Source organism: Chamaea fasciata, unplaced genomic scaffold (assembly GCF_029207755.1).
Source record: "Chamaea fasciata isolate MVZ Bird 193981 ecotype frontalis unplaced genomic scaffold, bChaFas1.0.hap1 SCAF_16, whole genome shotgun sequence".
Classification (NCBI taxonomy): domain Eukaryota; kingdom Metazoa; phylum Chordata; class Aves; order Passeriformes; family Sylviidae; genus Chamaea; species Chamaea fasciata.
The window spans coordinates 1140180-1168038 of NW_027094101.1; the positions used below are offsets into that span (position 1 = coordinate 1140180).

The following is a 27859-nucleotide window of genomic DNA, read 5'->3' on the forward strand; positions in this document are numbered from 1 at the left end:
CGTACACTTAAAATTGCTGTATTTGAGACCTCTTAAAAGCAAAGAAAAAAAGGATTAATTCAGCAAGACTTCCTCTGGTTTTCAGTAGAGAACAGTTCACACGTGGCTGTTGTGGTTTCCAGACAGTCAGAATACCAGTGTACAAAAGTGATACAAAGTGCTGACGTTCTAGAACAGAGCAGTTGTAGCAAGATGACTGTGTCCATTCAAGTTTACTGATTACACAGATGGAGAATCTATTTTAATTCAGCAAAGAGAATGCAGTGTAAAGGGCAAACTTCAGAAATTATGGAGAAGTATAAATCAAAGGTCTGATTCCCATTCTAGCAGCTGTAAGAGAAAGCCAGTGAAAACAAACTGGTCCTCAGTCGGAGGTGCTGCACACTGCTGGCCCTACAAACCAGTATCTTTAATTTAAATGGATAGCTGTTTGCAAGTTAGTGCAATAGTAAAGTGCAGAAAGTGTTTTCCATTCTCTTCTCTTAAGATGGGGGTATCTAATAAGTTGTTCAAGTATACAAAAATATTCCATTTGATTTTTCTTTTTCTAGATCATATGGGGGAAGAAGTCTTTATTTACAATGAATGTCAATAAAATTTGCATAAATACCTACCCAATACTGCATCATTTGACTTGGTGTAAGCAATTACTCTGTCCTATTTCCATTACTGTGCTCTGTCTCTATGGTATCAGTATTATCAATCCTTTTTTCCTCTAAAGCAGCGGTAGCTGTTGAAAGTGATATTTCATTATCTTCAGAAAGCGTTTGCTCAGATTGAAGGGGTTCTTCAATTTCATCTTTGCTCTGTAGCTTTCCTCCTCTTGATGCCACCAGAATTCTCAGTAAAGCATTCTCTTTAAGGAGGTTTTCTGATGCATCAGCTAATTCTTGAAGCTTTTCAGCCATTTCTAATAACTCTTGATTCTTCTGGTCATAGGTGGCCTGTAACTGGTCACTGTGGAGCTGCAGAGTCTTGTGCTGCTTTTCCAGTGTGTGTTTTTGCTGCTGGAGTCTCTGCTCCTCTCTCCTGGCTTCAGAAAGCTGTGCTTCAAGCTGGTCATGGGCCTGATGAAGGGCACTGATTTCTGATCTCAGCTTCTGAATTTCTCTCTCTAAGTGTGATATGTGTCCTTGCTGTAGAACTGACTCCTTATGTAGGCATTCTTTGGTACAGGGCTCTGAAGAAGAATGACTTGAATGATGTAAAATAAATTTCAGGAGATTAGGAAGGTTAACTGAAAAGTCTTCAGGAAACTTCACGCTTTGCTCCTTCCTAGAAGGACATAAGAAGTTAATAGTAAAATACCTGGGAAGGTTAAGGACATTAAGCATCTGCTGTTCAACTTAATACCTTATTTTTTATCAAGTATGGTTAGTACAGCAGCTAAGAGAAACCTCAATTCATGTCCTAAAGCTAGAGCACACAGATTTGCTTTTGATGAACACTTTTCCCTGTGTTCCAGTCTGGGTGCAGTTTGCTTTTAAGCAGTCACTTTAGGCAGAAGTAAGGCCCTTTTGCTGTCAAAAAAAAAAAAAAAAAAAAATCCAGATCTCGTTACTTGTTCCTCTTACTGCGTTGTCTTTACGTCAGAGGTGATGAAGGGAGCAGACCAAACAAGGTTTTCCTGTTGGTGTTTCCCCCCTGAAGCTGTGAACACTAAGCCCAGCACGTGGAGCAGGTAAGCAAGCCCCCTTGCTTTCTACGACGGCATAAACTGTTACAGCAGGGCAAGAGAGGCCAAAACCAGCCAGTACCAAATTTCTTCCTCAGGACTACCAGCCACTAAAAAACACCAGCTCCAGCTGTGACAGATGTTACCGCCAGTGCCCTTGGTGGACCCTGTGCACACACAGGAGACTGAACTGTCCTCTAAGGACCAGACTGGAACTAACTCTTCTCTTTCTGAAGCAGTTCCCTCCTCAGCCTTTCACTCAGCACGTTCCAGTGTAACGCAGCGTCCTTTCCTCCTGCAGCACGGGCACTTCCACCTCACTCTCTACAGCTGGGAAGCCAGCTAATAGTTCATCACTTTGGCTCTGCTCCAGCTTGGCCAGTCAGCAGCATGTTCTCTCTTCCTTGAGGCAGCCATCAAAACAAGGAAGAAAAGCTTAGTTTGCTTCCCTCTGGCTGTCAAATTCACGACTAGAGTAATGGTCAGGAGCATACATTCGGGTATGGGTTAATTATGTGAGAAAAAGGGCAGAGAAGGAGCCCAAACAAAAATGACTGCAAAGCAAGAAAGCCAGATTCAAGTCTAATGCCTAAAGCCTGGTGGTGCTCCTGTACAGGACACGCCAGGGAAAACTCTCGTGTCCCCTTGGGCGTGACATGATGTCCTGAATTGGTTACAACGTGCATCTGGAACAAGGGAGTTCCTCCACTACCAATTACCCTTCCCTCAAAAATGCCTTCTGGAAAACTCAACCCGTAAGCATGTGGGATATAAAACCATTTCATTTCATTTACTGAAAACTACTTACTGTACATCAGCTAGAAGACAGATACCAGATTTTATCAATAATTCAAGAACCTCAGTCAGATGAGGCTCCTGCACATCAAGATTAAGCTATTTCTGGCAGAGTGAGCACCATGAGTTTTCCTCCCCTGCAGATTCCTGGTGATGTACCAAGTTACTCTTCTAATTACCATCAGCAGTTGCTCAGCTGACTATCAGCTCCCATCCCAGATTAATGAATCATGACATAATTAAGGCAAAAAACAGTCTACGCTAAATCAAAATTGACTCATTATATTGTGGTAATGCTTTACCACATCCTCATCCATTTTTATTGATCAAAACTACAGCATGTATCAAAGAAGCTAACAGGCTATTTAAAACAAATAGCAGAACAAAATATTAACAGCATGTGGTGGGAAGAAATTGAGAACAGAGTTAAGCTGCAAAAACTGTCTCATGAGGCAAATGGATAAGAAGCTGCATAAAAGGCCCTGATAAGAGGCACCTTTATATACACAATGACTACTCTAGCAGTGCTACAGGCACTACAAGTACTGTCAGATCCGAATTTTCTTGATTATCTACATGCAGCAAAATATAAAAAACACTGGAGAGGAGAAGCAGGAGGGCAGGCAATCACTAGAGGTAAAGTACCTTAATAAAACTAGTTGGAACATTACAAAAATAATAAAATCATTCAGTCTGTCCCTCCAGAGACTGTCTGGAGCATTACAGAGACTGAGACAAAATGAGTACCTACGAAAAGAAAGAGGGAGACGATCAGCTGGGAGTTGGGGTGGCTCACAACTGATATAAACAAAACTCCTGTATTGGATTAAAACACGGGTGGCAAAACTTAAGGCATAGGTGTAAAGATTTTGTCTTAGGCAAGTGCCCAGTACCAATAGTCTGAATTCCCCTTTGCTGATGGGAAGAGGCTTAGAGGGAGAAGTGTGGAAATCTGTGAGTGTTGATTGGGTTATTTTGTTGTTTTGCTGGTGGGTTTTTGTTTTTTTCATTAGAATATGCAAGAACTAAGAATGCATATACAGAAATTAATTATTGTTTGGCTTTTTTTCTCTTCTAAGACGTGTGACCCGATAATTACTGCAGCTTAGTACAATGGAAATTAAAAATCCACAGGGAAAAGAGTTACATTACCTCTGATGAGGAAAAAATAAAATGGTTGGGAGACGGTCTGTCATAAATTCCCAGGGGAGGTCATTTCGAGACACATCAATCCTGTGAGGAGAAGACACACTGATGAAGAGAACAGGCAGATGAACAATCTGCGTTTTCTTGTAAAATGCCATTTTAGGGATTGGGAAGAAGGAAATTTAAGTACCCGTGAAAGTAAATCTAAATGGGTTCTGCCAGAAATACATTGTGCATATGAGTCAGCAGAATTCACGACCAATATTGAAGATGATGACTCTCAGTTTAACAAATACCTGTGTGGTTTTTTCTCTAGAAAAATACATTCAGTACTGCAACTGCTGTCAGCCAGCAACTGAACCCCAGCTGCTCACCGTGTCCGCGCAGAGAACGCGCTGTGCACACCCCTTCCTTCTGAGACAGACACGCCAAACGTGAGGCAAGTTCTTTTTAGTCATTATTTGGCCCTCAAGTACCTCTCTTAATATTGTCCCCTTGAGTAGTTTTGGGAGTAAATTATTTTGCTTCTTCCAAGGACAAGCACATTCTTAAAGACACTTTTTTTCCGAAAGCTCTGAGTAGAAAGAACACTTGGTCCAACTGTTATTGTTTTCTTCTGCATTTTAGGGCTTCTTTCCACAAATCAAAGGCTCAATAATTACAAATTATTACAGAACAAAAGAGACAATCACATCAGTAATACTGCTGTGAAAATAATGGAGGGAAGGAGAGAACTTTCAAGTCAGGCAACAGAATGGGTGTAGCCCTGGGAATAGCATCACATCTGTGGCAATAAAGCCACAATTATAATCAGGGGCTTGATTCATTTTTTGTCTGCATTATTATCACATACATGAACAAAAATGTTTCAGTTGCACTGAAACATTAATAACACTGGAAGCACCAAAGAAAGCAAGGTCTTTTTTACATATAAGATATGTAAAGATATATTTTAACGTATGTATTAAAAATATACATTACACACATGCCTATATAGTTATATTTCTATAAATGGTTTTGGCTGGGATAGAGTTTATTTTCTTTATCGTAGGGTGTAGGTTATCATTTTAGACTTGTGATGGAAATAGTGTTGCTAACAAATATATACGGCTACAAATGGCATATTACTATTTGCTACAAATCATCACTACGTTATGGATTCACTGCCTGCAATTAGGAAGTTTCAAGGTTAATTGCACAGTTTAAAAATTAATTTGAATGAAAGTGGATAACTACTGCAGTGAGATTGAAAACCACCAAATCTATACAAAGGAAAACAAAATGCATTCAAAGAGAAATTAAGCAGATGACATTCCCATCTATTTGGCACGGTAGTAGAGAGAAAAAAGTATTTTCTGGGCTGATGACCCCAGTGATCTTACAGTATTCTAGAGAGATGAAATTAGAATCTTTTTACCTTGCCACAGTGAAACTGTCGGGAGGCAGAAGCCGAGCAAGTTGAATAAAGATGTGATTAAGAGAAGCACAGAATCCACACCACTGTGCGTAATACAGCAGCAAGACATTCTGGAAAATGAAATAGGGAAGAGTTTGATTATCTACTGGAGGTAATCTGCAGAAAGCAGGACTGGCTTTCACTCCATCTAGCATGGGAACTCTTGAAATGGGAAAGCCAATATTCTCCTAATATTAATGAATTTGATGGTAAGTTATTAACTGCTGCTGGCTACTGAGTTACCACACAAAAATTCTGGGGGAATCCTCCTTCCATAAAGTCAAAATAAAAGATTATTTAGTTTAGGATCGTTCCCTTTCAGTGAAAATACACCAAACGCTTCCCAAGATTCTTCTGCAATCTCAAATTCCTGTATATCTAACACTAACTGTACACGTCATGTGGGGGGAAAAATGATGTCAGACCTCTGCTTTGTGCCTCTAACTGGCAAAGAGGGGTTGGGGCTGCTGGAAACCAACCGGAGATGCAGACATTCACTGCACGCTTGAATGACACCGGATCCTCCTTACTATCACACCTTTTACAAAGTCAAGGCAATTTAACTCTACTCAGGATGACATCTGTTGTCATGGCATGCAACTGGGAAGCTTTTGAATTCTTTCAGAACACCGCATTTCGTGTTACAAGCATACCAAAATGAACGCCCCCTCCCTACAATGCGTGCCATTGTCTGGAGAAAGGCGCGGAGGGAGCAGGGGTTACCTTGGCACTGAGGAACACGGTCTCGTGGAAGGTGTTCGTCGTCACTTCAGTCACCACGTGCTCCTCATGGAAGTGGACTGAAGGGTCATCAACCAGGTGCCTTTTCAAGGGACTGTAGAGAACGCTGAAATTTTTAATGAAGTTCTCTGAAATGAAAGTGATACGGAACAAAGTTACTTCGGTTTTGCGGAGGTGAGTTTGGCGCTTTTTGCTTTAGAGTTCAGAAGAACTTGGAGAACGTGCAAACTGAAATCTGGTTTCATGTCAGTTTGGTATCAACTCTCGAATAATACAACTAATGTGAAAAGAGAGGATAAAGCTTCACCTTTTTTTTTCTTTTCCTCATTACAGTCTTGTCACTTCCACACCAGACTTCATTCTCGTGTCAAAGTGCCACAATAATAATATTCTATTCTCTTAACCAAACACCTGCTAAGTCATAAACAGTAACCTCTCCATTTTCAAACTTCTCCACTATATTGAAAGGCTCCACTTAGTTCCACATTTATTTGCACTTTTTCTTCTATTTTTAATTACTTTCTCTGCAATTCTTTTCTTTTGACCTTCAGATATCTGCTATTCCCATACCATATGACCAATCCCCTTTTGTCTGCCACTTTCCTCTTTGTTCTACTTTCTCCTTTAAGATATTTAACAAGTAGCTGGCCACTAGTAAAAGTTTAAAATAAGCTCCAAAGCCCTCTACTACCTTCGCCTGAACTACATTCTCTAAATTGCTGTAAAGTATCAGCAATATCCTTCTTCTCAATTTGATAGAGAAGTATTATTCTGTGCATTAAAAATAATTTAAAAATCAAGACAAAATATAAAACATGGGAAACGATAAAAATAATTGTTTGATCAAGTAGAAACAACTCTGTGCTTTTATTTCCAGCGTAAAAGCTAGGCCTAAGTAAAAGTGGCACTTTTGTAGAGACGTACAAAATACCAGATCATCAGTTTTATCTCTGAAATGTGAACAGCAGTACATTTGCTTATTTACTATCCAGCAAGTCCTTATTTACTATTTAACATTTAATTTAATTCTCACACCAGGCCAAAAGAGGCTTTTTTTCTTTTCAATCTCCATATCTGGAATATCTGTGCATGATTGAATATTAACTGAAAGGAAGGGGTTAATTAAAAGACATATTCCTGAATTTCCAGAAACCATCTGTAAAGACTGAGATCTGACAAGGGTATTAGGCACCAATCTGTTTTGATACTATGAAATATTAAGTTAAGATGTTAAGGAATCAAAACAAAACTAAAATAAAGAGCACAAAACCCAATCGTAAATCAGAGCCTCCGATGAAATGTGTTAGAAGCAAAAGTCTTCTGGATGTCGGATGATGGAACAGAAATGTACTGAGCGTTACTCTGCAGAGAAACCCTCATCATGCTCAGGAAATCCTGTGACCTCAAAAATGTTTGAGACAGAAAGTACTGGCAGCACAAAGGGGAAGGAAATTCACACATCCTCATTCTGATGTTAATATCTCCTAAGTATCCTTTTGGGGTCACTGAGGTTTTCGTTGTTTTTCCAGAGTCTTTTCCTGGGGTTGGGATAGAGACGGGATACAGGGCTGCATGTGATCCTTAATAAGAACATGGCTAGTTATTCCACGTTGTGCATAGTTTCATTCTTACATTTATGGCAAAAGGGAAACGTAATTGGTGCTGTAAGAATTACAGTGATATATGTTCTTGAGCAATTTCTTTTAGCAGCTGAATTTTCTTCCATGTTTACCTACATAGCTAACCTTCAGAAATCCAGTATTTTCTGAAGGTAGACTCTGATTTGCACATCAGGATGACAGGCAAATGCACACAGTTAGGAATATTTTGTCTTAGTCACAAACTTGCAAATAAATCAGAACTGCAATCCTTGGGTTGTTTTGTCAGGGCTTTGTTTGGGTTTGTGTGTTTGTTGTTTGTTTTGGGGGGTTGTTTTGTTCGTTTTTGTTTGTTTTCTCCTCCAATTGAGACAGGAAGTATATTAATAGGCAGATTTGGCCACAACCACTTCAGAGCTTTACCTTGTCACCCTGAAAATACACACACTTCTCAAAATAAATTGAAAGCAATTTCAATCGGTTTCAGAGGACAAGAGGGTGGGGAAGTCTCTGCTGCTGAGTGGTCAGTATCTTTCAGAATTCTGTGGTATTTTGGTACACAGAACAGCTGAGCAAACACCAATACACCATTAACATACAAACGGCTTCTGTAATCAGGTATTTTAGATGAGCAGAAATGCTTTCCCACACACAAGTTAATTTCGATTTTACCAATTCCACCAATGCATCAGGCAGTCAAGAATCACACGTTTCAAGGTTCACTTCTTATAAAGCAAATTACTTATGGTACAAGGAACTTAGCTCTTCCGTCACTTAGAACATGATTCTGTTCTAGCCAACAGAATCATTCATAAATGCTTGGTTAACTGCTAAGTAGAATAGAATAAATTACAATTCACACTGTTCACTTGACAAGGCAGTCTCACTTTTCAAAATGGCATTAAGTTTTCCATTCCTGCTTGGAAACACAATTTTCTGAATGCAAACATTTGTATAATGAATACTGTACCCAGGGTAGGTCCAACAAGTGACTGATTCTGGTCCAGGACATAGTGCACTTCCTCTTTCAGGTCAACAATGGCAGCAAATTCCTTAAGATGAGTAGATCTTGATGCTCCTAGTCTCTCTGCGTATATCCAAAAAAGATTTGAATCCAGTAGATAGAGATTCAAGGTTTTGTTGGTCCTGCAGCTCAGACCAGTAATGTTCGTGCTACTAATATTAAGGTCAGGAATAAAACAATTCCTATCCTCAATGTGAGGAATAGAAAATTGAGTGTTATCTTTCTTCCCATGGGAAGAAAATGCTACTTTGGGGGTCTGAAAGATGGTCTTCTCAGAACTAATGAAACTTAAAAAATGCCTGTTTACTGTCCTGCAACATGCAGTGTAATAGCTAAAGGGACTATAGAAACTTAGGAAATTGCTGCATTCTATGGTATTCGATATTACTTGGAAAAAGGTATGTTCCTGGAGGTAGAAAGAGTCCAGAGCTGCTTCTATCTCTAAAAAGTTACAGTGTGGCACGTGGACTTTATTTGGTTTGACCCCAAGAGTCTGGTTGACACAGAGCTCACAGACATTGTGAGTTCTGGAGATGGAGTGCCACTGAGGAAGCACCACCGTGTTACAGCACGGGGACTTGGCTATGGGAAATGTTTCGGAGAACTTCAGATGTGCATCTGTTACAGAGGAACCAAAAGCTGGTGAATCAGAGTCTCCTACGTGCTGAAGATCTGGCTCAGCTGCCTGGCTTTTATTACACTTGTGGTATTCCAAGGCCACTTTGGTAATCTAGGGGGGGGAGCAAAAGAGAGAAAAAAAATCAAGATTAACTGTACATAGTTAATGCAGCTATTTGCTGCAGGTTTAACAACATTATATGCAATTAGAGATGGAATATCAGAAACATGAAGCTGACTAATCTTTGTTCTTCCAAAAAATTACAGAGGCCTCTGACTTGACAACAAAGTTCAATTTTCAGATATTTCAGCCTATAAACATTGACTATACAGAGCAAAGTCACTTTAAAATATTATTCAGCCCACCACACAGATTGCGAGGTCCTCTCTGCAACATATTTCCTACAGTGCAATAACATACATTTTATGGCTAAACCCCACTACATGAAGCATTACTGACTAGAGGTTCCTGAATTTCCCTCCTTTTCCAGTAGGAGGAGAAAATAAACGAAAGCATTCCCATATGAAAAGGAAATAGAGATCTCTTCTGGCATAGGTGGTGCACAGGTTTTGTAACAAATCACCAGGAGTGCTGAAGCAATGTTTGTATCCTCCCAACCACGGGCATGTAGTTGTTATCCTCCAGGTGTACTCTGCACATTGTAACTTCTTGGGGGAAGAAAGAAAACAGGAAAAAAACCAGCCTGTACCTCCATGCAAACATCCCTATGCTACGTCACCAGCTAGCTACTCACAGCCAAGGGTAAACAAGCAGAGAAAAAGGCACGTGTATGGACCATACAAGGAATTCCCTTTCTGGGACACAAGTAACAGGACGTGAAAGAAAGAAAAATGAAAGAGGAAGTTTCCTATCAACCCTCTTAACACACTAAACAAAATACAGAACACACACACACTGCCTACAGAAGAACACTTCGACAGAAACTGTTAAAATTATCAAAGGGGTGTTGAAATCCCAGGAGAGCTGCTGTGTCACAGGACCCTCAATATTAACATGTGGCTTACAGCAACGCTTTGCTGCGGTCTTTTAGAACTAGTTGTTGCAAGTTTTCATCCTGAAAAGGCTGAACTGCATACTTGGAAAAAACTTGTCCCCTCACATTACAACCTAGCCTGGAGGTTTGGAGTACCTCGAGAAACTTGAGAAGAGGTCATGAACAGAAAACCAGATGTGCAGTAAGAAATCTCATTTCCATGAGCTGCGATCAGAAAAAAAATTTGCTGTGAGATCTTTCAACATTCAGCCTGAGAGCCTTGCTCTCTGCAACTGCATTACAGTCCAGTGGTTTCATTGCTTGATGAAACCCACAGGCTGGCTGCAGTAAACAGCTCTTCCCAGGGTAAACAAGTTGCATAATATCTGTCTGTCAAAGTGAAGCTATGCAAGGACAACTGGAAATGTCCTGCAACTGGAATTACTTTCTATCTCATTTCACATTTTGATAAACACTGTTATTTAGTAGAATGAAATTTGGAATGAAACTTCCACCTTGTGCTGCACTGCTTTGATCTAAATAAGTGGTACCTGTCACTAAAATGTTTCATCTGTGACAAGCACCCCTGAATAAAGCCTGCCAGGTTTAATAAAGAAGACAGGTTACTACAAGAGTAATGGCAGCTCTTTGCCAGGCAGAGATTTCCCCAACCCTACTTCACAGCAGTGTAGTGCGCCTTTTATTGTGTCTATCTAGTTTGGCTAAACACTGTGTAAGAAGTTACTTTCATTCCTGCAATATTAATGAGGCCTCCTTGTGGAAAGGACACGTTCCAGGACACAGATGCCATGTAAGTCAGTCAGCACTGTCACAAAAACTCGGCCCTGCTTTTGGTCCTTCACAGGTACTTGTCTGTGCCACGCTGCCTAGAGCTGTGTGATCACACTGGGACCTGCAGCTTTGTGTCATACCAAATGGGATGACGGGTTCCAGCTGAAAAATGGCCCAGGGACAAAAAAGTTTTTTTTGTTTGTTTTCAGCGAAGTTCTTTTCCCTATCTCATTTCTGCACAGCTCCACCAACTCCTGTCCCAGGCAGTCCAGATTGGAAGGTGACTAAGGAACACACAGGATATAAAAATCAGACTGGCTCTGAGTGGTTCAGTCGGGCTGTATTTCAAATAACACTGTCTGCTTTTACAAAAGATCCATTCTTCCTTGCACAAGCACCCCTGGAAAGACAGGAGAGGAGAAGTAGAACAGGGCGGACAAAAAAAGTCTTCAGTTCCAGCTGGCAAAGATGTGCATCTCTTACACTGCACCCACCACAAAAAGGAGGAGCCAAGGAAGAGTTAGATGCTTCCTCTAAACAGTTGTTGAGTGAGACAAAGGCACTGTCGTGTGGGATGCAAACCAGTGTAGGGAGTTGTGATAATACGGCTTGAGAAAGCGGTTTTCAACAAAACCAGGTACTTGGAACAGTGAGACAAAATGAGGGATCTGTCACAATTAAGCTCAGACTCCTGACTACAGCTGTCAAGTTTTAGTATTTTTGAAGTAAAAAAAAAATATTTCACTTACTTCATCTAAAAGAGGATGAATTTCTTCTAGGGGATTGTAAGGGATAAATATGAGAAGTGCTGGTCCTTTCTTCAGCTCATTGTTTAGAAGAAGGCTTTTCCCACCATGTGGTCTCAGCCAGCGTATGAGCATCTCCCGATTCTCCAGAGCCCACTTGCAGATGTTCTCAGCAGTGAAGTTCATGATGTCTTTTGGATAGACCTCGGAGGGGGAAAAATAGATTTGTCCTCACTTGATTTAGTAACAAATGCAGTTCTTCAGTATGGCATGCTTTGCTACTGCAGTGACCAGAACTCTCTTTCTAAATGCAATGAGTGTCAGCAAACTTCAGCATTTCGTACACTCTTTCCCTTTGGGAAAGCTTTCCAAAGCTTTGCTTCAGATTATAGTAACATCCACATGCAAAAAGGATTCTACCAGGGAAGCTCCCCTTTCTTTTACTACATCTTTATAATCTTGACTTTTCTCAATAGTACAAATTTTCTCTGTAAGTGAAAGAGCTCAAAGGTGGAATCATCACATACTTTAATTATGGAACATTAGAACGTTTCCCCCCGCTATTCAGTCACCATATTGACTTGTTTTAAATTAGCCTTTAAAGACTCAAACATTAGGGCTGCATTAAAAACTGGTTATTTCTCATTCCTGAATGCAAAGGAAAGAAATCTATAATAAAAGGTGCTCACAAGTTCTAGGAACAATTTTAATATATTAAGGCAAGTTTATTTTAAATAATTAGTATAAAAAAAGAAATTTTTATGTATTTTATGTTAGTTCACCCGAAATATCCCTATTTTCCCTAGTCTCAATTGAATAAAATTCACATCACAATACCTATCCTTATGGAGTTTACACTCAGGGTGCCAGTGTGGGTAGGCAGCACCTCTATGCCAGATAGTAAATCTGAAAGTTAGCATTTTCAGCCTTAACTTTTCAAAAAGCAGGACACACGGATTAAGAGTAATATTTTCAATTAATTTAATTCCTGTGATTTCTCTAATCAGTGCCATGTTATACCTTTAAGCCAACATGGAAGTTTTCACTGTTCCTACTCTCCCTCCACCAAATCTTTGTCCACATCCTCATTCGAGTAGTTTTCTAATTCTGATCCCTGATCATCCCCGTACCAAATCAGAGTCCCTAGAGCACAGAGCAATACTCACAAGGGATGTGTTGGCGTGTCTGTGCAAGTACACACTGCCAGAGTGCACCAGGGAGATCTCCTCTGCCACACGTTTATCCGTGACCACTCCAAAGCGGATCGTCCCAAGGTAATCTGCAAATCAAATTGCGCATTTGCAATCTTTGAATACAATGACACACTCTGAACTCCCCTGCAACAGCACCCTCAAAGCAGAGCACACAACGGTGCTGTGTAAAGGCACGGAAATCTGTGAGGAGTGACTGCCAAAACTGGTCATTAGGGCAGAAGAAAGGTGGCAAGAAGTACAAACACGATCCCCTTCTGCACCCCAGGTGTAGAGTGCTGTCCGTGGAACCTCAAGTGTCCAAATTCTCCATTTGCTTAGGAATTACACAATCTGATGTTTGTACAGAATCAGATGCACCTTGCTGTGATTTATGGCATCTCAAAGGCCAAGAGGATACATGGAAGGGAAAGGCATGAACATCGTTTAAGTGAGGTACATTTACAGTAAATATATATTATTTATAAATATATATTCTACATTGTACCTGTACACATAAAGATAGGCTGCTTATCTTCATGGTGCAAAGAAGCAACACGACGTACAAATGTGAAAATCACAGGACAAAATATGGAACAGGCTCTTTATCACATCAGTGGCACAGTAGAAAATAAGAATGAATAAGTATGAATAAGAAGAAAAACGTATGCATCTCCTTCATCTGCTGACAGGAAGGAATATTCATAAAACGTTAATTTTTCACTTTAAGAAAGGCCTGTCCCAAATTCACGACCCAAAAAGGAGGTGTTAATCATCACAAAGTCTGCCCGTTTAAACGCAAACAAGAGGGGGAAAAGGCCTTCTCAGGCTGCCTTGCAGCAGCTCTGTAACTCCAGCCAGGACGGCAACACCGAGTGCAGTCACCGGGGGCTGACACAGCCCAGCCCACCGCAGTGCCCCCGACACTGCGCAGGACGAAGACTCCCGGATCCGCTTTTAACACGTGTGAGCCTGGTTATGGTCCTGGGTGGGCTGCAGATACACACGTGGGGGTTTCAGGGAGCTCTGGCCTAGGGAATCCAGGCTGATCACATCAGAAGCTTTTCATGGAAGCAATGCTCAGCTGTAATGAGACAGCCTCAGAGCAACACCAAGGCACACTCAGAAGGGATTAAGTCCTAAGGTACAAAATATTGCAAGAAACTACTGAAACACTTAGACATAACCCATCCACACACACCCTTAATTATGCAAATGGAGCTTTTACCTTTCTTTAATGAATGTAATGCTGATGTGAAGAACGTTAAATAACCAGGCGGTTGAGGCGAAGCATTGAACTCAAAAAATCCCACAACTCCAGGCTGAAATAATAAGAATTAGAGTTAATTAAGCTATTTTCAAGTACAAATACATGGGACTACAGTAAACACAACAGACTCCTAAAAGACAGCAATGTTTACTGAAGAGCAGTCACATTATGCTGCAACAAAAATTTTAATATTAAAGGACTGGATCGAAATCAGTTCTCATTCAAAGAATGAAGCTGTCATTCAAAAGCTTATGTAAGAGAGAGGGGCTCTATGGATGCTACGTTCCTAATGGAGTGTTTCCCATGCTGAAGTTCACCAAAAACAATTAAAATTTGCTTTGCAACTTTCTTTTGAACCAGTTCCAGCACCAAGGTAATAACCACAAGCATCATGAAGATTTCTTTTAGAACTGGAATATCAAGTATAATTTTTTAGAGTATAAAGGGCTTAAGCAGTAACAGTTTGATGGTTTATGTTGCACATAATTAGTATTTACATATGAATTCACACATTTTGTGTGTGAATACTTGAACTGCTGAGTGTTCATCCCATCTTTAAGCTACAGTCACTGTAAATCCTTTCAGTATATCCTGCAAGAGTCAGTGAGAGACCAACTGCACAAAAATCTTGAGATCTCCATAACCCATCTACATATCCATAAAGCTCTTCAAATTCAGATAGACCATTCCAAATTTAAAAGACTCATCCCAGAACAGGCCTTCTGATTTTTTCAGGTGAATGACTTCCTGGTAAATTCAGGGGAGAATCTGGGAGAAGCTGACTTGGAAAAAAGAGGTACACGCTCTAGATTTCTCTTGTTCCAAAACTCCAGTTAAGCTTTCATTTTAAATTTTTCAAAATATGATCCGTTAAAAATTACTATTAATTATGCTTTTGACTCATTAGTCAAATGTTCCTGATAAACTTTCAGGACAGAGTAAGCAATGGCATGTGGTGACTTGGTGTTACTTGTTTCTCAGTTCCACCAGCGCAGACAGAAGGCATTTGACACACAAAGCAAGAGCACTCCAGGGGCTGCTGTGGAACAGAAGATTCCAGACTCGCCTGCCACCCATTTGTGTGGCAAATACACCCTCACATGAGGATTTCCAGTTGGTACTTCAGAGGCTGCCTATGTTTTGGGGGTTTTTTTGAGTTCTACATATAAAATGAATTTCTTTTTAAAACATGAACATACATTTTACCTGTTATTATGAATATGAATTCAGTTATTCGTATCAGCCTAACGCACTGATCTAATTCAGTATGAGTTAGCAATCTGAAGACGTTCACCAATAACAACATTGCCTATTCCCACTCATGACTTCTCTTTTTAGGCAGGAGTTCTCTTTCATGGATGAATGCTAAGCATAAACCCCTTATTCATAAAGGTTCTTCATGAGGTACCCCAAGAAAATTATCAATAATGAAAATGAGTGACAGGCAATTAGGGAAATTTCTGCAACCATAATTATCAAGAAGAAAAAAAATCAGAAATAAAACAGCAGTGAAAAAAACCCAGCAAAGTAATAGCACTCAGTGTTCTTTTTACAACAACATACAGGTTAGTAATCAATGTTCACCTTTTTCTCTTAGTTCCAAACTAAGACAGTAAAAAGAAACAATTCCTTCTAAAAAACTTTGAAAGTATTCAACTGAACCAAAATAAGGAGACAGATAAGATAATCAAAGTTTGAGCTTCCCATTTCCTGGAACCATTTTTGAACACTAATCCTGTACCAAGTGAATTTAGGACACCAAACAGTGAATGAAAGGAGAGTCAAAAGTGACAGTGAAATGTGGCAAAAAGCCAGAAGTCAGATGCAGAAGTATTTATAATGTTATTTAAAAGGTAACATTCTAATTCAGACTGCCAGATCTGCTTTACACTAACAGAAGCTTAAGATTTCCAGATTGTGAATAATGTTTCCCAAAGATAATTTCTGTGAAGTGTTTTTTTCAATTAAAAAAAAATTGTAGCTGGAGAATATATGCTATTATATGCTAATGCACACTACACTACTATAGATACTACTACTCACTAATGCTCTATGCCTAATCAGTAACCTGGTTAATTAACGTCCTTTTAATCACCATCCCAGACCAGTTAAAGTTTTTTGCCCTGTTACAGGGTGCAATTGTACATATGAGGAAAGGGACTAAAATACTGCATTTCTTCATAAGTACCAAGAGTTTTCCTTTCTGTGAGGATGAAGTTTTTAACCAGACTGAATGCCTCCAGGTATTCCAAGTAACAACAAGTGAGGTTCAAGTCTCGCGGAAGAGGTGTCTCAATGTGAACAAGAGCTCCTTGGTTTGGAATACACGTAGACCAAGGAGAGCTGGACAAAACCAGCTCCCACCTTCTTTCAAAACCCTCCAAAACTCAGGAACAGCCGGCGGCAAACAGTTCAGGATGTCTACATCCAGTCTGTAACTGATGAGCAGCTGCTTCCAGGCAACCACTGCTGTGCAGCTCTGGGTACCCACCGCCATGCGGGCACTTAGGAGCAATCAGCTGAACCTGCTGCTGTCTGAAGTTGGAGGAATCAACACTGACAGGGGTGCTTAGGAGCACGGGAACTGCTAGAGTGGAGCCTGCTGGAGCTTTTCTCTCCAGGAAACCACCTTCGCTCCGTCTCAAACCAAGAGTTTGTATGAAGGGCGCTGGAACACCTCTGAGGATGTCATTAGTGAAGACTTCTTGGTGCTATCTCCTAATGAAACTCATCCATGGAAATACAAAATCATTAACTGCGGTGAAGGCTATTTCTTGTGGGGTCTCTACACCACAGCAATGGAAAGTGATGCGGGATGCAATTAAATCAGTAACAGACTTACCAAGCATCTCAACAATTACCAAACAGCAAGTTCGTGGAAATTTTAAGAATGAACAGAGATTTTCAGATAAGCAATTTCTACTGGAGAAAAGCCAGCAGTTTTATTACTGAGCCAGCCTCAAACCTATCACAGCTCTTGGAAGGAATAAGCAAGCATACCGATGACTCCATGCAGCATGCTGTAATTCCCTAAAGTCTAGAAGAAGTTACCAACCACTCTTGAAGAAACTAAGGTGATAAGAAATAACATGGAAGGCCCTTTTCCAGATTAGTAGGAAAGATGAAAGTCAGAGATTAATGTTTTTCAGCAGCCAAAGACAGCCAGCCAGGATGTGCACTGATACTCAACCAGTTCAATATTTCTATAAGCACTTCAGAAAAGGGAAAAAAGGGTGAGGAGCAAAATTTGTAGAGGCTGGTGGACGTCACTGAAACTACAGCTGACTTGAGCAGCTGTAGAAAGGCAGCATTAAATGACTGCAATGAAAAAGCTCTGAAAGTTAAAGGCCAAAAGAAGTCAAATAATAGGAACAGGAGATAGGAAAAATCCCACAGCTACTGATTAGTTTACAACTGGACAAATGCTTTCAATACTCCAGTTACGTCTATCCCAATTTGTAATTTCTAAACAATGTTTTGGCTAGATTGCACTGAAGTAAAGGAGGTGACTTTTTCAGGCCCTCAGACTCGTGCAGGCAGGCAGTTTCTGCCTCATTTTATCTGTGAACATGGCAAGGAAAACAGCAAGAGGAAAGGAACATGTCTTCTCTGGGGAACAGAAGAACCAATATTACACAGCACTAAATCCGTACTGCAGAAATGCAAAGAAACTGTTGACCGATACTAGATTAAATTCACATTGAACATCATTTCCCAGCGATGTTAAAATCATTGTGCACGCAGAGCTGAAAGCAAATTTTCACATCATCATTTAACCTGGGCACCACACGAGAGCCAGCTGAATCCCCGTGTGTCAGATCTACCCAGCTGGCTGATGCTCAGGAAGCATTCCTACACAAAGACAGCAAAGCAGGAAGCTGACATCATGTTAAGAGACACAGCAGCCACCTCCCGCAGAGACCAACTCCTCTCCTACTGCTCCTGAAGGCAGAAAATGATGAATTCCCTGAAGACATTTAATTTTCACAAATGAGTGAAGCTTTTTGTCTAACCACAGTGGCTTCCTGTCTCTTCCTCTGTGCCTCAGGAGGCCGAGGACATTTCTAGCAGCTGGGGCAGTCAGAGGAGGAATGAGAGATTAAAATGAAACTATCTGGATTAAAATGGATTAAAATGAAACTGTCACATCTCTGCAGGTAAGAAAACAAAAGAAATCCGACTGCAGGTACTCACAGGTCCCCTGAGCTGCAGCAGGAACTGCACATCTTTCTGCTCATTTCACTTTGATCTTCCTTAGCATTCCAAGATTTTAACTGCTTTCCAGATGGCACATTTTCCTCGCTCTCAAAAATTAATTCTCATCCATTGCTAGTTTTACACCAGCAGCATTCCACAACCCCAAAGAAACCAACCTCAAATAGCATCAGAGGATGCTCAACCATTTTCTTCCCTGGGGCCTGAGCGCCGTCTAGTGACAGCAACGCGGCATGTCACGACAGTCGTGATTAGGTGGAGGAACAAAAGGCCAAGTAACAAACACCGCCTGTTCTCACGTTTAACTGGATTCTGTTCACCAGTATTTCTTCTAGTTCGCAGAACCTATTTGCTATCAGAACACAAGACTGAAAATTAGATCGTGATGATGACAAATCCTTCAAATTATTGTGAGCTTGAAATTAATTAGCTTTCCGGTGAAATCACGAAAACGTGTCCACCAGCACAGCGGCCAAAGCACCCAACAGCGGTCCTTGACATTCTTCTGTCCTTTCCATTCTGCCAAAATCCAATATTTTCTATACAAAGAAGATCGAAAGTCAAAGGAAGACACTAGCCAAGGATGTCAAAATAGCAATGAGGTTGTGCCATACAGGTCCCAATTTCCCATAACCTACTCTATTCCCCAAACATTCTCACTTCCTGAAGGCAGGACTCGCCCCTAGATTGTATCTTCTCCTACAAGAGGTATCAGTTTCTCAACTCGAGTGGAAAACGTGGTAAAACGTTCACATTTCTGACTAAAGTGATGAAACAATCTGTTTATTTCTAGTTTAAAACTAACTCTTCCATTGTGTCTACAGTTTTCCCTGCATCCATCTTCACAAACAATTCTGTCTCTTTCACCTTCTCTGTATCCGTTACTTTTGTACCCCCTCCTTCTCCTCTTGCACAAATTAAGGCAAGAAAGACCCTGAGCACGTGGAGCCGCGGTCTGGGACAGAACCTCAGGCATGAATGACAGCGGGGCAACAAAGCAGGGCAGCCTCTGTTCTTGGCCCATTTCAGAAAAAAAGAGAACCAACAAATGCTGAACACAAACAGCAACTCAGCACTTGGAGCCACAGAATTTCCAGCACAGGAAGAGGGAAAGTCTGAATGTAGAAACAAAAGTATCTGTTCAACTGCTAAGCAGTATCTAATTTTTTTTTTTTTTGCCCCCTAAATCTGTCTTTTATCTTCTTTTTCCAGCAGAAGTGCACCCCTTACTGTAAAGCAAATTTAAGCTTAACGACAGTATTAGTTATTGTTAAGTTAGCTCATTGGTTACCTCCCGCAGCCTACCAAGAAATAACACAAACCAAAAACCAAGCGTGGCTTTCCTCTAATCTCTGTAAGAGGCAAAGAGATCTTTTAGAATTTTTGAACAGCAAAGCTGAAGCAATGGAAGGACAACAGAATTGCTTGTGATGACAGAAGGTACCAGCACCAGAGACAGGCCACAACTCGCCACTCCCAATTCACAGGCCCGGCTGAAACCATTGGCAAACCCAACCCAGCAGTAACTCCTGGCATGAGCAGCTGCCCAGAGGAACCCCCAGAGCGTGTCCCCCGCACCGTGGCCGCTGCCACCGAGCCGCACAGGCCCCGCTCCACCCCGCACGCTGCAGGGTCCCTCCACGCGGTGCCCACTGCCACAGCACTGCTTTGGTTTCCAGGTTCTCCACACGGCTCTCACAGCTTGGGCTTTACCAACATTACGGTACTTCTGCGCTCTGCACTACAAGAATCAGCAGTTAAAAGGGGATTTTAAATGGCTCTGCTGTAAGCGCATTTTGTCTAACTGCAAGTCATTATTGCACAAGTATTGCTACCCATCTTGGCACCCCCGAACACAAGAGAGCAAAATGAATAAAACACCATGTACCAGCGGATTGAAATCATCAAGTTACTGCATACAAAGTGATTAGGAGCCCTTGCTTCAACTGGTTTCACATTTATTTCCAATTAAAAGACTTATCCTGCTAGAAAAGCTTACTATTGTTTACAAGTTAAAGTAATGATTATATATTTCTCAAATGCTGTCCCAGCGTAGACCGCCAGATTTTTCTGAAAAGATTTCTCCCTTCTTTCATGTTTGTACGTAACACTTTGGTGAGGTAACAACTTTGATTGTTGTCTCTACACACTAAAGTAATGTAAATCAAGAGCATCACTAAATCATAATAGTAACTATACAGGGAACCAACATTATGAATCTGTCATTTCATATCCTTACGATTTTAACAAACTTATAGGGCACTGATTTCAGGATCCTGAAAATAAACTAGTACTTTGGATCAGATCAAATTTAATCCTTAAACAAGTCAAACTCTTTTGGAACCACAGCGGTAAAGCTAGAGAAGAGAGACAAGTACCTCATAATTTGAGAGGAAATCTAGTAATTTTGATCGAGACGAGATGTAGAGTAGTGGTGTCATCACCCGGCGAACAAACTTTTCAATATAAACAGCACTCATAGGGCCTTTGTATTCAATTGGTCCAAAACTAGTACCAAAAAAAATAATAGAACATTAAGACTTAGATTAGCAGTCGAGAGTCCCTCCTGGGGGTGGCAGACAGGAGTTACATAGACAGCATGCTCGGCCTCTAGGGAATTGCTCTCTGTGTTTTACCAGTGGCGTCTGTAACCGATGAGGGAGCTGTGTTAGCAGAGGGAAGCGCCAGACTATCCGCGGAAGGGGCAGAGTGTTGGTGAGCATGGAGGGATGGAGACCACTTCTGAGTCCCGTTGAAGAACTTGGTAACTCAGGTATAAATTACATGACCACACATGTATCTCTCCACTTTTTCTGACATAAACACATGTGGCTTAAAAATGCAATCTGAAAAAAGTCACACTTTTCCCTTGTTTTTTCTGCGTCTCAAACGGTATCAATCTGAAAAGGTGCAACATTTTTGCACAGGCTTTTATGAGCAGCAATCAGTAAAGAGGGACAAATTCAGTTGCGCTGCTGATGAACAAACTCGGCAAAGCTCCAGTCTTCCCCCCAGCCATCTGATAAAACAGCTCACATGATGTTAGACAGTGCTAAAACATAAGGGCTGGGGCTGGCAGCTGTGAATTCCAGAGGTTCTCCTCCTAATTACCATTGCATTGGACAAAGCATCACTGTCCCAAATGAAATCAAACACAAAGAGCATAAAGAATTAGTGCATTTCCACAGAAGAATCGAATGCGGTGCGTTTTTAATAGCGCTTGCACACACTGGATAATCCCCAGCTCGCACTGAGACACCTGTACTGAGGTGCCTCAAAACGGTCTCCTGGAGCCCACCAGATCATTCTACATCCCACATCTGCTTACTACAAACCTCTGTCTTCACAGGAATCCTCACTGCTCAACATGCCACATGCCCAGGGCACCACATGTGAGGTTTAGTATCCCAGGCAGGAGGGGTGCACTGACTTCAGGACTCTATGAACTATCAATAGGGATTTACACCTCATCTTGTTGTAACTCTGTTTAAAGTTACTGACCACACCGAGTGCATCCATCTACTGGGTTGTAATTTCAAGGTCAAGTAAGTTTCAGTGTACATCCCAGTGGGATTGTAGGGTTCTTTTACGACCATTTGAATTATGCCAGTGTCTCGTGTCTATTACAAGTTCAGCTAACAAAGACCAGGACTGTTCCTCCTCAGTGCATGAATTCCCCTCCAAACCAAAATCAGCCTCTGTAATGAAAGAGAGCTGCAGTTCAAGAGCAGCAAAATAAAAAGTAAAATACAAGGGATAAACATCTCTATGCAGTGTTAGGAACTGTGTTTCCTTACCTTGAGCTCCACACAGAGAAGAAAAAAATAACACATACAAAAACTAAAAAATAAAAGTGAGGTTATATTAAAGGTTGTACAATGATATCATAGTTTTGGGGGAATAAAAAGGTAAGTGCAGAGCTCAAAATTAGAACAGGGTCTTCAGTATGCTGTGCATTTAAATTCCACTTTCAGCGACCCTTATGTACATTCTTTAATGCTGTTATAAATTAGGACCAGTTGTTATAATCCATCCACAGAGACATCGGAAATTAATATGTAACTCTGAATTCTTTTCATTGGAGGCAGAACTTCCAGGAGATGCACAGGCAACCCAAAATTTCCATAAGGATGAAGAATTGCCCAGCATGTCATTTAACTGACAATTACAGCCCTAGCTGGCCCTTGAGTAGCATACAGGATGAGCTCACCTAGATTCTACCCAAAAACTATTTACTGAAGCCAGAAAAGTAACATTTTGAAAATGCAGCCCTTTATGTGGTATCTCTGTTTCCCAAAACAACAATAAAAACCCCAGACTGTACATACAAAATCTTACCTCCGATGGTACAAGTGTATCACAGGAAAATAAAAGAAATGCTTCTGCTTCCTGCATTTCCCCTGGTTCCACCAGCAATTTACAGCCACAAACAGCACCTGCAAAGCAGGTAAGAAATCACAGTTAACAGAGTACGCTACTGTGACCTACTTTATCCAAGATGTACTTGATGTACCTTTTTCCAATCCATTTCATCTGCTATTTTCAGAGCCTTTTCAACTCAGTATTCTATATCTGTCACAGACAGACTTTTTTTAAAATTCTTTTGGTAATTTTGCGACAGCAATCTTTTCGGTCACTATTCTTTTTAGCTTTCAAGCTTCTTAATCTAAATCCTTCAAATTAATCAATTTAATCACAACCCACATTAATTATTTTTTCTGCAGAGTGGAGCTCAACAAGTGGAGGTTTAGGACAGCGGGACCTGCAAAGTGTTCACAGGCACCCAACTGTTTGAAAGCAGTGCTATGGTTACAATCTTTATGTGATTACCAGTGTCTCCAAGGATCCCAGAACTGAAAGCAAATTCCGTGGAAGGCAGGTGAATAAATCTGAAAAAGCTTTACAACAAGAAACCTGTAGGCTTCCCCATTCAAAAGCAGAAATAACAGTCGACTGAGCAGGAATGAGAGGCTGTCTCAATTTATTCTACCACTCTGTATGCAAAACTAAGTTTCCCTAAAACGTGAGCATGCAAGTCCTACTGTTTCTCACGAGAAGCCAGAAATCAGTATCGGCTTGGACACTGAAAAGCTATCAGGTCACGTTTAAGATGGGTATCTCCTCTGGAGTTACCTGGTCGGACAATCTGCTGGCCACCCGTTCTATCTCCTCTCTGGCTGCAATGGACTGCCCGCACCACGGCGCGTAGAAGAAATACAGCACGATTTCGGAATCCTGCCGGAGCTGGTCCGCATAGTCCAGCTGCCCCCGAAACAGGTCAATGACTGGAGATCTTGTGGAGAAAAAATTCACGGGAAGCTTCGCTGGCATTGTCACGTCTTTTGCTCGGCTGCAGGAAGAAAATTAAGAGTGGTTATCGAGACTGAACAGACTGTTTGTGTTTGTAGTTAAAAAGGTGTGCCCAAAGCCCGAAGTTGTATTCTTGGCAAAAGTCATGCAATGACAAAACTTTAGAAACTGATGCGAAACGACTACAATTTGAGTTATCTGAGTTAGTTTCACAAAATACTTTAAAAATCTAAAGATCACCCCTCACAAGCTTTAGAAAGCCACACTCCGATACCATGCACCGCGTTCATGGATACGTTAGCTCACACTCTTATGGTTGATTGCTGCAGAGCATAAAATTACCAGGAAGAGTGGTTTCTTTTGATTTCTCCCCTGGCCTCATCCTTTTAACACTTGTACTTTAGGTAACAGCACCCTGATAAGAAAAGAGATACTGGTGATAAAGCTTTGTGATGTGTTGTTTGTATAAACAGAGCCTACGACCCAGTGTGAGCTCTGGCAGACACAGGCTGATCAGCTGCCGAAAGCACAACGCTTCTTCAGATACAGCAGCTAGAATTTCTCCTCTCCATCTAGTTTAATGAAAACAGACAACCTCAACGTGCTTAAAACCTCTGCTTCCTCTACTGAATTTGACCGAAAGAGAATGACTGGGCCAAGGATTACAGCGTGAGATTTAAAAATTAGATAATGAATTGGCTCCAAATTGCAAGAACGGGTAGAACACGTCAGCAGAAGTCCCGTGACACAAATGAGTCAGAAACTACACAACTACCTTCAAAGATGATATAAACTCCAGTAATTATTAAAAGCCAAAATAGAATAGATCAATAGCTAACAGCTGCTTAAGCAGATTTGCTGAGTGTCTTCCTCTTCAATACCAAACATATGATAGAATACCTTGACTAATTTCCGTAAAAAAAACCCTAAAATTTACACTCATATAAACCGAGCGTTACTTAAGAAACGATTACACAAACATAATAATCACAAATTGTTTATTAAAACACCGATTGTGTGATTTAGCTGCTGCCAGAGCCTACAGAAACTTTCCATGAGAACACCCTGGTAATACAGGGAAGCACACGCAAGTGCCAACAGGAGCAGCAGCCCCTTTGATTGCACAGTCCTGAGAGTGGGGTTGTCTCAAAGGCATTTGCATAGTGCCAGAAATAATTCAGGTTATCCATAACAACCCATGCTAGGTCAGCTCTCATTTGGCTATTCCTTGAGTCACGATAAACCTGCAAGACTTCAAATCCCACTAATGGACTGCCTTGTAGTACCGGAATTTTCCCCTCCTGTACTTTTAATCCATTGATCTCCAAAGTTATATATTGTAAGAGCAGTGGTAGTACCTGTGCCCTGGTGTCTTGCCAATAAATCACACTGACATATGGTGAGAAACTATGTCCTGTATTTATAGTTAACATGTGCAGTTAACCATGCTCCAAACTGCACAAGGAATTTTTGCACCTGAATTTTCTCTGTTTCTGACAGCAACCAAACAGGGAATATCTACCTGATATTAGTTTGTCTATTTAACTACAGTCTGAAAAGCTGAACCCTTTCACTCAAACTTCTAGACTGCAGGGCGGTGAGAACCACATTCCAAACACATTCAGGTTGTGAGCATTCAAACACAGCTAGCAGTCAAATGAGAGGAATACGCAGGTTTTAAAGAGAGAAGAGCAGGAAGCATCACCTTAAGTATATAAAAAAGTATTATTCTCTTAGTAACCTAACACCAGGGAGGTGATTATGTTCAGAATTCCTTCACAATACATTCTGAAACATGGCAAGAGCTTCCAATTGCATCTACATTATCTGGTCACTGGGAAATACAGTCTCCTGGAATGGAGGCACAGCCATGCAGAGGCACTCATTCAGAGACTTCAAATTCACTCCGATTCAAGTCATCCACCCTTTGTGGACAGGCCAGCAAAGGCCTTAGCATTTTTCAGAAGCATTATCGGCGAATCAAGTGTTTCGTGGAACAAAAATTTGTCAGATGCTGTGCAAGAGGGACATAATCAGTACCTTGTAGCCTTCTCCTAACCTCAAAATTAAACCCCAAGCGCAGCAGATGTTCTTAATATAGCATGACCTGGAGCACCCAAGAGTCACCTTGACCTAAAACCCACCGGGAAGATCCAGCCCCGGGTTTGGGCTCCAGAAGGGAGCAGCCGGTGCCCGCCGCGCACTGCCGCCGCTCCCCGCCCCTCCAGTACAAACACCTCCTGCTTCCCCGTACGCCAGCCCCGGGCCAACAGGAACTGCCGAGTCCCGCGCAAAGAAGGGAGTTCCAGCTTCCCAGAGGAGCACCAGCAGAGCGGCACAGGAACCACGAAACGGATTTCTGTCCCAAAGAGCTGCAGGCAAAGCGGGGCGATGACACCAACACGTGAGCCAGGCCAGACTGGTCCGGTCCCCGCCGCGCTGCGGGCAGGGCTGCAGCCCCGAGCCCCCTCGGCTCTCCCGCAGCAGCGCCACGTCCCCGCTACCTCCGGAGACGAGCAAAAGCAGCTCCACCGCAACAACGTGCCTGTCACAGGGCCACAGGACGGGGCAGGCTGGAAGGGATCACAGCGGGTCCTCTGGGGCCACCGGCCCGCTCAGGCAGGGTCATTCCAGAGCACACGGCACAGGATTGCGTCCAGACCGTTCTGGAATATCTCCACTGCCTCTCGGGACAATCTGTCCCCGCGCTCGGTCACTCACACTGAAGTTCTTCCTCGTGTTCAGGTGGAACTTTCCGGGGAGCAGGTCCTGCCCGTTGCCTCCCGTCCCACTCCAGGGCCCCAGGGAGCAGAGCCCAGACACTGCCCCGGATCTCCTGATACTGCCCGCAGGAGCGGGTGCCCCCGCGGATCTGCCGCCAGGGCACGACACCCCGGCGGGACAGAAGTCCCCGGGAACACTCCGCTCCCTCCCCACCCACGTTCTTGTGGCCCCTGCGCGCCCCGCGGCCAGCCCGCTGAGGGGGACGCGGCGCCCCCCGGCACGGGGCCGGTCGCAGCTGCCTTGGGGACCGCATGCGGCGGCGCCCGGCAGGAGGATCCGACCCCCAGCCCGGGGACGCCCGTGCCCGGCGCGGCCCGGCCGCACGGGTCCACGGCGCCGGGGCCGACCGGGGCCCCGGCGGCGGCTCTGCCCCAGGCCGCGGGGCGGCACCGCCTGTAGGAGAGGCGGCGGGCCGGCGGCCGCGTCCCCCGGGCCGGCCCCGCGTCAACGCGCTCCCCCGCCGGTACCTGCAGGTGACTTTGAGGGCCACCAGGAAGGCGCAGCCCAGCACGATGGCCGCGCCGCACAGCAGCTCGGGCCGCCGCGCCATCAGGGCGGCGCGGGGCTTCAGCCGCGGGGCCGCCGCGTCGCCGGGGCCGCCGCACACCGACATGGCCCGGCCGAGGGGCAGGGCCGCGGGCCCGGGCCGCTCCCGCTCGCACACGTCGCGCAGCGCCCGCCCGTGAGGCGCCGGGCCGCGCCGGGCCGGGCCGGGCGGGGCCGGGCGGCCGCTCCGCCCGCCAACCCGCCGCCGCCACGTCCGCCCGCCCGAGCAGGCGCACGGCCGGCCCGGCGCCCCGCCGCCGGCCCGCGGGCCCGGGACAGCCGGCACGGGCGGCGCCGCGCCCGCCTCCCGACGAGCGGCACGGCCACTGCTGTGCTCGCTCCTCGCTCCGGGCGCCGTTAGCAGCCCCGCGGCCGGATCAGCCGGCGAACAATCCCCGAGCAGCTCCTCCCCAACAGCCCCGCCCCGCAGCCAGGAAGGATCTCACACCGGCCTTGCAGAACAAGGAGGTCGTGTTTAGTTTTGTCTAGAATTACTTCCAGTGATTTACAGAGCACGTACATTAAACAACGAAAGCATAAAATTGAGGAAACAATTCAGAAAGGCACACGATACAATCAGGTTTTGTCACACAAATAACAGTGTCCGTAGTACTCTGTCTTTATTAGAAACAATGTGAAAAAAAATGAATCAGCACTGCAGCAGGTGGCGATTCAAGCACCAAGCTGGTTTCGTACTCCACGTACCGCAGCCCAGCCTGGCAGGAGCAGTCACCTCGCAAGAGCCCCAAGCGACGGCTGAAGCACACAGAAGGTGTTGGTTTCAAATCTGTTGTGCTTTCGTGAAAGGGACGCAGCATCCATGCCGTGGATGGATATCACTGAACTTTGGTTCCACACTTTTTACATACACAACGTATGCCCAGTGACTACATTCCAGCTACTGAGGTCATCGTTAAAGCTCTTCTAATTGTGTAAGGTCAGCCAGGAACAGAGGAAA

General features: G+C 43.1%; 1 protein-coding gene across 2 annotated transcripts; it reads right to left on the bottom strand.

Annotated features, from left to right (window-relative positions):
- Window positions 1–375: 375 nt before the first annotated feature.
- Window positions 376–26983, bottom strand: TXNDC11 (thioredoxin domain containing 11). Of its 2 annotated transcripts, XM_066197719.1 has the most exons (12): window positions 26823–26983; window positions 23395–23611; window positions 22600–22697; window positions 20640–20769; window positions 14005–14098; window positions 12753–12865; window positions 11590–11790; window positions 8382–9165; window positions 5796–5941; window positions 5034–5143; window positions 3623–3703; window positions 376–1275 (listed from the first exon to the last, which is right to left on the bottom strand). In XM_066197719.1, the coding sequence occupies exons 1-12, from the start codon at window positions 26966–26968 to the stop codon at window positions 648–650; spliced, it is 2748 nt and encodes a 915-aa protein (XP_066053816.1). In that variant the 5' UTR covers window positions 26969–26983; the 3' UTR covers window positions 376–647. The 2 variants fall into 2 exon arrangements, with proteins under 2 accessions (XP_066053816.1, XP_066053817.1); XM_066197720.1 differs by lacking the exons at window positions 20640–20769; window positions 26823–26983 and having other exon boundaries at window positions 23395–23476.
- Window positions 26984–27859: the final 876 nt, after the last annotated feature.

Bases quoted from the DNA above. Each gene is read 5' to 3' on its own strand.
- TXNDC11 (XM_066197719.1), bottom strand. From the start codon at position 26,968: ATGTCGGTGTGCGGCGGCCCCGGCGACGCGGCGGCCCCGCGGCTGAAG. The intron at 14,099-20,639 runs GTACTTGTCTCT...TTATTATTTCAG, and splicing joins ATTTCCTCTCAAATTATGAG to CCTGGAGTTGTGGGATTTTT. The intron at 9,166-11,589 runs GTAAGTGAAATA...TCCCCCCCCTAG, and splicing joins TTCATCCTCTTTTAGATGAA to ATTACCAAAGTGGCCTTGGA.